Genomic DNA, 11,827 nt, shown 5'->3' with positions numbered 1-11,827 from the left:
GTTCAGCAGTTCCAGGAGGAGTATTAGGGAATGTTATGTTATATTATGAGTCTTTGTTTTAGGAATTCAAAGACAGAACAATGTACCAGTGATACCTGTTCAAGGCAACACAGTCTACTCCTTTGGTGGCTGTGCTAGGAATACACCTACAAGGCAGGAGAGAGATCTTTGAGTGTCATGACCTAGGTTGTGTACTTGCATGACTTTATCATTAAAACATCTTTGGACTGTCTAAATATTTCCTTATTGAAAGAGTAGAGAGATTTTGTATCAAACCTTGACCTTGACCTTTTGGCTGGAGGAAGTGGAACTCATTATGAAACCAAAGCTGGTGGTTGGATAACTGTGAGAGGTTGTGGTGTAGCTACATAAGGTATGAACAGTTAAAATCCAGACTGATAACAGACACATGAGATGGTTACAGAAGGTCTAGTGTAACTGAATCAAAAGCAATTATGAGACAAATTAACCATGAGAAGGCAATTAAACAGAAAAAAAATTATCTGATAACTCACACATGCGACAATTCTGTGAATTCAAGAAGTATTTCTCACTTTATGAGGGTTTCAGGCCTTTTTCCCATCTTGCACGCACATGAGATGGTTGGCATTGTTTTCTCCAATAATTGTTCCCCATTTGCTGCCACTCTTGGCTTGAGAAATTGATCTGGTTGCCCTCACAGAGAAACTTTGGTTTATATTGTAGGAAATTAATTTCACCAAACTGACTTTACCAGTTTTGTCTGGGTTTGGTTTGTTAAGGTAATAACATTGATATAATAGATTTAGAATTGTATAAAGCATTTGTCTTGTTACTGCCAGCCTGTTTTGGGTAAGAAGCTAGAAAGCCATCAAATCACTGAAAGAATTACACACTAGCTAACTGACCTGCCTCAAGAACTCTCATCATCTGATAGAAATCCTTCTGAAAGGGTTCTGCAAGAAAGGGTTCTGTGAGGATAGTTCCCCTTACTGCCTGATTTACTGTTTAGTAACATGCAAGAAAGAGGCATAAAATGATTTCTGCAGAATCCAGACAGTAAGATGGGCAGAGTTCAAGACACTACACCATAGATATGTGTAGTTAATCTATAATGATCTGATCTAAAGAAGAAGCAAAACAAGCAACAGTGCAGCCTAAGGCAGTTTTATCTAATCTAAGAAGATTTCATACTTTATTAAAAATAAAAAATAACCAAAACAAAATCCACCAAACCCCCCACAGCTATGTGTAACAAGAACAAGGAATAATAATAATAATAATACCACCCTATATCTAGTGTTACATCTAAAACATCTAGACTAAAATTGCAAATATCTGGAAAAGGGAACAAACAGAAGCAAAAGTTCATTTGATCTACTGACACTGAATGTATCACAAAGGTGGGTTTTGTTTTGGATTTTTTCCCTCCCCTTTTTTATTTCCAGGTGATTTATCCCTCTTCTGACAAAATGGCTCTCAGGATTTTCTCTCCTCTTATTCCTCAGGTTGCTCTTAGGTGATTTTCATCACTGGAGACCTCGCATCACACAGAACTTTGTATTGGGGTGTCCCATCAGAAGACGTCTTCAGAAGAAGCCTTTGGACTTCACCTTCAGGTAACTTCTCCAAATTGTCACGTTGAATTCACTTGTTGATGGATGGTTTTAGCTCTTACAGCCAGTCTGCACTTTGAGGTATTCTCAGGGGTCCAGACAGAATTTACCCATCACCTTGGAGCTCATTCTATCCCTCCTTATGGTCTGACTCTTCTCTCAAATTAAAATAATGATTCTTTTTCTTCCACAAATGTGCAAATATCTTAGAAGAGGAGTCATCTCCTGTGTTTGACTTAAAAACACAATAAACACATAAACAGCTTCTTTCCCTCAAGGAGACAAGGCTTTTCCATTTCCTTCTGGTGACTCAGTGACATGTTTCAACACGAAATGTGTCTTATGGCAGACTTTCTATTCTGTACCAGTAATTTAATTAACAAATACATATGAAACAGGTATCTCAATAGCATAAATTAATCTAGTTCATCTTCTGATTCCTGAGGCATGTTATGATAGCAATAACTACCCTGAGGTGACAGCATTTAAAGTAAACAAAGCCCAACCTCTTTCTCCTAAGCATACTCTAATGAGGACACTCTGTACAAAATTATTTAGAGTCATATTTATTTTAATTACTACATAGTGTGAAATTGTGTCTTCCAACCATGAAAAGGGATCACAGTCTTGGTCTTCATGAGATCAATGAACAGTCTGTGGTAGACTTTAACTGGCTTTGAAAACAACCTTTGGTGCATTAGAGGTCAATAAATCACACAGTGAAGAGAGAATTGACGTGCTGTGAAAAAAGGATAAAGGCTGAAGATTCACCCATATTTTTTCTTGTAGCCTTTGTAATAGTTTAATGCAGCCAAGAAAGTGCAAAAATATTGACTAAAGGCCATTGAGTGTAAAAATATCACATTCATTTAAATGATTATTGTAACAGTTTAATGTAAACACAAGTAAACTGTTAATACAGATGACTGCAGAGTTTTTCACCATGATGTTTGCAGGTCAGAGTTAGTGAACAGTCATCCCTCTCCATTCCTCAGGTCAGGCCTACACCAAGAGAGATTTCATAATTAGTAATGCTGTTAACTGTGTGAGATTGAAGAGATTCTGGTAAAGACCTGTGATAGACTAACCCATCAGCCCTGATAAGAAGAAAGCCTTGTGTGCAAGCACGTGTTCAGCACTTGAGTGCTGCCTCTGCTGCTGGGTCAGAACAGGGAGGAAACCAGCTTCTGTTATGGTAGCTGAGGTTTTTGTACATCCACGCTGGATAAGGGAGCCACAAATAACTTCTAGATGAGTCCTGGTGTGTATTTGTAAAAGCAAACCAAAGCAAAGCTCAGGCTGATCAAGAAATCCAGGCAATGATGGTTTCATTGCCAGCAGGTTCATGGTGAAGAACTGAGAAGTGGAAAACAGTGTTGCTTGACTTTTTTGATGGTGCAGACCTTATGGGGCAGAAATAGAACACCATGTTTGCCAGTAGTTATGGGTTTACACTTAGTTTTGCTACTTCAAATAAAAAATGATGAAAAGCATGCTGATGAATTGGTTTTTATTGGGGGTAACAGGCAGCTTGCACAGAGGCCTCAGAGAGCTCCCTCTCCAAGGGGACAGAATGAGTGAGAATGGGAGAGGGAATATGTTGAGTGCTGGACAGCATTTTCTTTCTCTCCTTTTATCTGTGAACATACTTGTCCTTTTCTGTTGTTTCCTCTGCTGCTTCTATATTCTTCCTGCCCTAGTGAATCATTCTGGGGGTCTTATGCTGCAGTGGCAATGGCAGCAGACATATATACACTGCAGTGTCTTTGGGAGAGAGAGAATTGGAGAATTCAGCTGTTGTTAGTAGTTGGGATTCTCAGCTGCAGTGTGCAAGAGTTTCTCTTTGTTTTATTTGATTTGTACAAAGTAGAAAGCTTCAGGGCAACAGATGGGGAAGAATCTCATCCTGAATATGTTGTAGGCTTGCAGATGGGTCTGTTGCAGGTTACAGAAAACTTCATATTCCCAGACTCTGACAAGAAAAGTTATTTAAAAAAGACACATCTCTGTAGTTCTAAATGAGGATGTTGTTACACAATGTGAAGAGATAGTTTTCTTGGGAGGAACTTCACCTTTACATGAGGAGAAGGGAGGAGTATTTGCTTGTGCTCATTTCTTTGCTCTCGTTTGCTCGTGAACAATGAGAAAGGGGGAATTTTGTAATACTTTGAAATGATCATATTATTTGTCTGTTTGGCTTAACAGGATATTTTCATAGGAGAATTTTTACTTATGAACAAAGCCTGTCTTCACAGGGCTTGAAAAGCCTTTCTGCTGTCATAAATTGTGCAAGAGAATACCATGTTATCTTTATTCTATCAGTCATACAGAACCTAACTTGTGTTATCTTTCCTTGCTGACAGAAAGGTGGATTTCCACTTCAGAGATCACATCATCCTCCTTCCTGTGAAAATAATATGAACCAGAAGGTGTTAGTTTTCCTTCTCCCAAATTTTATTTTTGGGATATTTCTTTTTGGGTTTTTCTGTAAGAGACAAAAAACCCTAACAGGTGAGTAAAGAATTTACCAACAATGTTTTCTAGAAACAGGGACACCTTTCCCAAATGTGTTGGAAAGTAACTACAGAGCCTAAGAGTTAACCAAGATTATGAGAATGTTGAAGGCCCTGTCACTCTGCTGGCTGTCTTAGCAATGTGTTGAGAGCAAAGGCACTACAAGAAGCAGTTGACATTAGAAATGTTAGGATTTCTTGCTTAGAGTAATATTGGTAACATATTGAAAGATTAAATTTTATTAATTTTTAATTTTTAAAATTTTATTTTAAGTTTTATCAGCTGTCTGACTGCATATTGGCCATAGTGGAGTCCAGAGACAGTAAATAAAAAATTGATTTTAGCATTTTCATTAAGTTTTGTATGCAAAGAGATAGATTGAGTGCTATTCAAGGTCAGGCTTGATAGGGCTCTGATGTAGTTAAAGATGTCCCTGCTTACTGCAGGAAGGTTGGGCTACATGACCTTAAAGGTCCCTTCCAACCCAAAACATCCTGTGATTCTATTTCACACCAAGTTTAAATCTCACTCTTGCTTGCAGGTGCTTTCCCTGATCCCACTGAAGACTGGCTGGCAATTCAAACTGATCGCAAAAGCACGCTGGCTTCTGTTTGCCTGAAGAACAACCTTCTCAAATTAAGAAGCAGGCTGGATTCTTACGTTGCAAGCCAGCTCTTTGTGGAGCACAAACATAAATTTATCTACTGTGAGGTGCCCAAGGTAGGCTGCTCCAACTGGAAAAGAATTATTTTCCTTCTCCAAGCAGATGTGAAGGCAGAAGCTTCTGAAATTGAGCACGACCACATCCACCAAACCTCACTGATTAAAAAGCTGGTGTCTTACCCTCCAGCCATACAGAAGGAATTTCTGACCAATTACACCAAAGTGATGTTCACCAGACATCCCTTGGAACGGCTGGTTTCAGCTTACAGAGACAAACTTCTGCACTCTGAACCCTTCTACAGTATCACTGTTGCTAATGACATTAAGGCAATGTTCAGGAAAAACAAAAATTCTTCTGAAAAAGTGAGTTTCCAGGAGTTTGTCAACTTCATCACAGCAAAACCACCAAGCAGTCTGGACATTCACTGGAAACCAATGTTTCTGCTCTGTGATCCTTGCAACATCCACTATGACGTTCTGGGGAAGTATGAAACTCTTGGGTTAGATTCCAAGCACGTTCTGAAGGTCATTGGAGCACCAGAGAGCCTGCAGTACCCCAGCCTGAAGAGGTATGGCTCAGAGAAACGAACTAATGGTGACATCACCATGGAGTATCTCAGACAATTGAACTCAGAACAAATTGAGAAGATCAAAAAACTGTATCTAATGGATTTTTTGTTGTTCAACTATACTATGAAATATGAGGATTATTATTCGTTGAATGACTAATGCAGACTCAACAAAGAACAGTTTCCTTTGTACAAAACAGGCTGAACTTGTCCTCACAGGTGCATGATGGGTGGGTGGGTGACTGCCTGCTGCTGAGATCTTACATGGTTTTATCACCCTAAGCACTCTTGTAACAAATCCCTGCCATGATCTGTTGTACTGTACAGGACTTAACCTATATGAAATTATTGACTTCTGTTGATCATTAATGGCATATGTTTATTTCAAGAAGACTGTTTATAAATGATACATTTTGGTCTGTTGGTAAGAGCTAGAGGAAGGATAAAGAAAATTGTTTTCCACAATTAATATTTTTAAAACACCATTTTTAAAAAATATAAATGATTAAATTTTTTTTTTTAATTAGAAAAAGACATATGAAGCAATAAATAAGCTGCTTTAGAGTCAAACCACTCTTTGTCTACAAGAGCCTCAATCGAGAATCCTGTAGGAAAGGAACAAGTAACTTCAGCTGTTCAAGCTGTCTTACACAGAACTTAACACCTGATTATATTCCCTTCTGGTAGTGCTCTCTCCACAGCCCACCAGGCTCATTCCTCAAGCAGAAGAGTGGGCAGCAATCCAGCCAGCATTTCCCTTCTCTATCTTCAAAGATTCTTCTGATGAGCAGGTCTGGTGTTCGTGGTGACTTTGCAAACTCTTTTCACCATGTTTGTGAGCACTATGATCTGATTTAAGAGGGAAGGTCTGAAATCTGTGTTTTATTTTGTTTTTTAGAGACTAGTTAGAGATACCTTCTAAACTGTACACCTGGGGTGGTGCAGGATCTAAAATCTCAACAGAAAGGTGACTCTTATATATTCTCCAGAAGCAACTCAGTCAACTGCCTGGCCAGTCAGCACAGGGGGGACAATGTTTGGCCTTTCCCTGTTTGTGCCTGCTGGGGCTCTTGAGCCCTTGGGGCTCACCTGAGCATGGCACTTAGGTGGAGCTGAGTAACCTCAGATAACACTTTTGTTCTACCTGTTACCTTCTCACCTCACAGGAGACTGAGAGCAAATAAATTGGAGAATTACAGTGAAGGGAGCAAAGAAGCATGTGGGAGAAGCAATTCAAAGCATTATCTGCCTCTGATTCCTAGGTAGTTTTGGTTTTAGATCACTGAGGGATCCATGATAGCTACTATATGAAGTATGAGACTTAAAAATCTCTCATATAACACCTAATTCCTACCAGTTCTATCTGCAAATGCACAAAGGCTGGCAGGCTAGTCTTGGATCCAAAGCTGCCTCCCAGCTTCTCGTTGCATAGAAAAGGATGTGGCAAAATGAGGTACTCATGCTGTGACCACCAACCTGTAGAGCCAATGCTGCCAGTAGCATGGCCAAGGAAGAGGGAAGAGGAGGCTGGGGAAAGTGGGTTTTGAGTCAGAAAGGTTGTGAAGAGAACTTCCAGTGCAGTGGGTAGAATGCAGGGGTGGTCTACCCCAGAGGGAAGATGCAATGACATCCTGGAGATTAGCTGGAGACACTGATGAGACTGTGGTGACAGGGGAGGCAGAGGAGGAAGCTCTCTGCATCCCTCCTTGATGGCAGATGGTGACACAAAGCCAGGACTACCATTCAGTACATCTGACAGCTCTTGCATGGCTGACTAGTCCATAAATGGGGCCACTTTGGCCCAGGGAGAGATCCAGAGTGAGAAGACCAAGCAAGAACAGCAAAACAAAATATTTGTTGTTAAATTTTGTTATTGAAAACAGCTTCTTGTCTTCTGTGAAATGATTCATGGTTCTGAATCTTACCCTCACCACCACCATACTTGGTTTCCCCACAGCCTTGCTGCCCTTGGCAACCCTGTAGGTGGCATGGATTATTTTTTACTTTTTAATTGTGTGCAGGCAGAGGAAGCTGGAAATGACTCCCATCAAAATCAAGGCTATGCAGAGGGATACAATCCCTCTCCCTTTCCTGAATCAGAGCCATCTCCAGCTACGTCCTTCTACTTTCTTTGCCAGATTGTTCAGAGGAATAGGGGAACAAGATTTGCTTCATAACTTGCATCTACATGATAGATCCCTCCAGATCTATAAGCTTCAGCAAAGATACATTAATTTTCTGGCACCATCAGCCAGACTAGGAAAACCCTGAAGAAATGATTCTGACAGTTTGGTAGGTGTCTTTGCTATCTTGTGTTAACACTACCCTCCAGTTTCTTGCTGTTAGATATGAGTGGCTTTCTATTCTTGTTTCCTCCTTCATGCAGGAGCACATACTCTTCCCACAGTGGTGCCAGAAAACGGATGGCTCATTTCATTCATCACAAGCACCAGTCAGTAACAGGCAGAAAAATCTCTGTACCTATTCCCAAAGGACTTTCAGCAGTTTTAGGAAGCAGTGTCATACAACAATGGTGTAAGTTGTGCATTACCAGTGTTAACAAAATGAGAAAACTCTCTGTTGGAAAGTAGAAAAACTGGACCTTACCTTCTGAATGATCTTGCAACATCACCCTGCAGACACCTTTTAATGCTCAACCCAATTTAATGCATTTCTGGTTCTGAGAGCTTGAGAATACTTCCTAACACAGGGTACTCAAGGACTGCCATGTAGTGGTGCATGACTATGTCAGAGCTCTATAGAATGTTTCAGAGTTAATGGAAACCATGGTGACCTGCTACAGGTTGTGAAAAGCATTCACAGCTTGGGAAAACAACAGGGAAGTTTAGGCTGAGCTCAGAAAACAAGCCTGCAGAAGAAAATCTCAAGGTCTTTAGCACTTGCTTTGAGTTGAGTGTATTTTTTAGTGATAGCTGTCAAGTGGCAATGCTGGTGGAAAACTCTGGTCTATAATATTTCCTGATGTGTGAGCAACTGCTCATTGCCCAGGGAAGAGCAGGGACTGTACTGCCTTGTTTATTCCTCAGGTGGACCCCAAGGCTCATTCCACTGGACAGCATCATAAGTTCCTTGGTGAAAGGGCTTAATGTGATTTCATTCTTGATATTGTAATGTAACAAAAGGTGATGAAGGCTCTGGACCGTGTCCTCATCAGCCACAAGGACTGCAATGCACCTGAAAACTTTCATGAAGATGAAGTGACTGTCTCTTCATGGCCTGGGACAGAGACTCCCTGTACTGTCTTCCCTACAAGCAGCCTGCCCAGAACAAAGGCTCTAAACTGAGCTGGCCTCCCTCCTGCTTCTGCTTAGAAAGGAACCCCCCGTGGAGCTTCTTTCCTTTGGGTGCTAACTCTGGGTGATGTTCTCCTGGGAGGAAAGTGGGTGGGGGCAGATGGGGGCAGAGGTGGAGGTGGCATGGTATATCTGGGGGCTCAGGTTCCAGGGTGGGTTTGAAGGAGTAGGTTGTGCCATAATTCATCTTCTGATTTATTGCCTTGCTTTGTTTCCTTTCTTAATTACCTGAATAAAGTGTAGTGAGTTAACATATTAATCTATTTGTTCATCCTTCTCAATAACCTCTGCTGAAAAAAAAAACCACTCAGAGCTGTCCCATCAAATCATAACATAGGCCACACGTTGTTGGCTTTGTATTTATTGTCATCTATTTGGGTCTGCTTTGCTATATTAATATAAATCTGTCTCACAGGACTTTTAAAGAATTGGAAGACTTAGCAAATATTAATGAGTGTTCCAGTTTAGAGAAAAGATAGAGCTAAATGAGAAAAAGCAGAGAAATGAGAAAATCTCACCAAGTCAAGCTTGCAGCTTTCTTATAAATCTATCAACAGTGAGAAAATAAGAGAGAATTTTCCCATTCTCATGGACAGCCACACACACACACATCCTTTCAGGTTAGTTATCCACAAACCTGACATCATACTTCCATTGGGAAGGTAAAACAGACCCAATAATTGATTGGTATATGGGAGCAGTGGAGACCACGTCTGCTTCAAGGAACAACTGATGATGTTTCCTCCACTTCAAAGGGGTGATTCTGCCTGCAAGCAGTCCTAATTTTTCACACAGTTTTGAATGTGAGTCTGAACAGGTAAAGCATGATTAGTCTTTTCTTGTTCAGAGAACTTCCCAAAGCAAGACAGCTGTGAACAGAACAACAAGCATGAGCAATGAAACTTCAAGTTTTTCTGTCCAAGGGGAAGAAGAGGGAACTCCACCTGTGCCTATTGAACAAACTGCAGCCCTTGGCTCACAGCTAGAGGGTGATTCTCTTTCTGCATTCATACTATTACCATAGAGAAAACTTTTAACTCTATGACCTCCAGTTTTCTTGGTTCATCAAGGTAGAACAAGAAAAGGAAAAGGAAACAGGAAAAGAAGGCAACATTAATGCTCTGTGATTGTGGTGTAGGCATGGCATCATTTTTCCCCATCATATCACTTCTTATCTCCCTTCCTTCCAGAATTACATGTTAGGTCATGCTTTAGTATAAAACAAAAAGTTATTAAATTATATAACCTACATAAATTACAATGCTGCTCCTAATAAGAACTATTTTTAAAGGAAAAAGCTCCAAGGGATCATAAATCTCGGGGAGTATGCTAAGACTAAAATTCCAATGAATCAGCAGCTCAGAAATGAGTGGTACATCACAGGATCAGGTCTGTGAAAAGCAGCTACCTCAAGATCATTTTGGCACTACCCATGCACGCCTCACCTTTGCTCACAATTACTAGAACAATTCCTTTATGCCTCCAGGAGCCTTCTTCCAGCTTCTTCTGGAGATGTGCCCAAGGCTAGCAAGATGAAAAGGCTTTCTCAAAAAGTCCTGTCACCCCACCCTGTAGAGATGTTCTTAATGATCATCTTAACACACTAGGATCTTAACACATCATTCGTGGTGTCCTACCAAAGGCTCAAAAGTTCAGCCATTACTGGAGTTTCAGCAGAACTTAGCATGGGCACCCAAAGCCAGGTACCTCTACTCCAGTTTATATTTCTATGATTTAGCAGAGGTATGGGGAAAGCTTTCAACCCACAAATCTATGACTAATATCCTGGCTCCCACCTCACTTGACTGCATTATCCTTCTCTTTTTTCTCATATCCTTCTTCAGTGTTACCTGAACTGCACGTATGGACTCCTGCTGAGCTCCCACAGTGAGGTGTCCCCAAAGAGGTGCTGCAGATGCTGACTTAGGCACCAGTTGTGGGCAGGTGCATGGTGCTGGATGTATTGCTACTATTCTAAGAAGGCTTTTTGTGTGAGAAAGTTCTTCAAGCACCTGCTCCATGAGTGAGATGTGAATAGAAAGTGAAGGACTTTTTGAAGGCATTTCCCCACTTAAAAATAAAGTCATCTTCCATTCAGGTAGGTTTAGTGGGTAAGGGAGAAAGGTAATTTGGGGATCATTGGCATCAAGTCTCAGAGGCCTCTGTTAATTATAAACCAACTATGATTGCAACCCTGCACTTCAAGAGAGCTAATACTGACCTTTCCAAACACCTGCTTGGAGGAATCCCTTGGATTAGGACTCTAGAAGGTAGGGGGGGTCTAAGAGAGATGCTTCATATTCAAGTGCCATGTCCTCCAAGCTCAAGATCCTTTCATCTCTATGAGTAAAAAATCAAGTAGAGGAGGCAAGGGACCTGCACGGATGAGCAAGGTGCTTCTGGAAAAACTAAAACAGAGAAGGACTTCTTAGAATTAAATCTGGCAAACAATGCAAAAGACAACAAGAAGCCCTTCTTCAACTACACCAGTAGGAAAAGGAAGACCAGGAAAATGTGGTCTCTGTGCTGAATAAGGTGGGTGCCTTGGTGGTGGTGGTGGATACAGAGAAGGTGGAGTTACTGAATATCTTCTTTGCTTCAGTCTTTAGTCTTTTTGCTTCAAGTCTAAGTCCAGTCCTCAGGAATCCCAGGCCCTGGAGGTGAAAGAGAGTCTGACGAGAGGAAGACTCTTCCTCAGTTGATGAAGATGGGGTTAGAGATCATTTAGGCCATCTAGATGACCACAAACCTGATGAGATGCACCCACAAATGCTGAGGGAGCTGGGTAATGTTATTGCTAAGCTACTCTCCATCGTTTTTGAAAGTTCATGAAGAACAGGAGAGGTGGCTGAGGACTAGAGGAAAGCCAGTGTCACCTCAGTCTTCAAAAAGGGCAAAGAGAACCCAGGAAATGACAGGCCAGTCAGCTTCACCTCCATCTCTGGAAAGCTGATGGAACAGCTCAATCTAAAGGTTGTCTCTAAGCATGTGGAGGAAAAGAAGGTTATCAGTATATCAGCCAGCATGAATTCACCAAGGAGAAATTGTGCTTACCTAACATGATAGCCTTCTGTGATGGTGTGACTAGCTGGGGAGATGAAGGGAGAGCAGTGGGTGTTGTCTACCTTGACTTTAGCAAGGCTTTTGACACTGACTTCTATAACATCCTCAT

The 11,827-nt window shown here is 41.1% G+C and overlaps 1 protein-coding gene across 1 annotated transcript in view; it reads left to right on the top strand.

Moving 5' to 3' along the window:
- LOC103774702 (carbohydrate sulfotransferase 9-like) overlaps nt 1-11,608 on the top strand; it is a 22,940-nt gene extending 11,332 nt beyond the window's left edge. The window contains exons 2-3 of the mRNA XM_008942124.1: nt 4,651-5,465; nt 11,462-11,608. Of these exons, the coding sequence (XP_008940372.1) occupies nt 4,651-5,465; nt 11,462-11,608 (962 nt within the window). The remainder of the gene's footprint in view (nt 1-4,650; nt 5,466-11,461) is intronic.
- The last annotated feature ends 219 nt before the right edge of the window (nt 11,609-11,827 follow it).

Source organism: Merops nubicus, unplaced genomic scaffold (genome assembly GCF_000691845.1).
Source record: "Merops nubicus isolate BGI_N331 unplaced genomic scaffold, ASM69184v1 scaffold4266, whole genome shotgun sequence".
Classification (NCBI taxonomy): Eukaryota; Metazoa; Chordata; class Aves; order Coraciiformes; family Meropidae; genus Merops; species Merops nubicus.
This window is presented reverse-complemented; position numbering and strand designations above follow the sequence as displayed.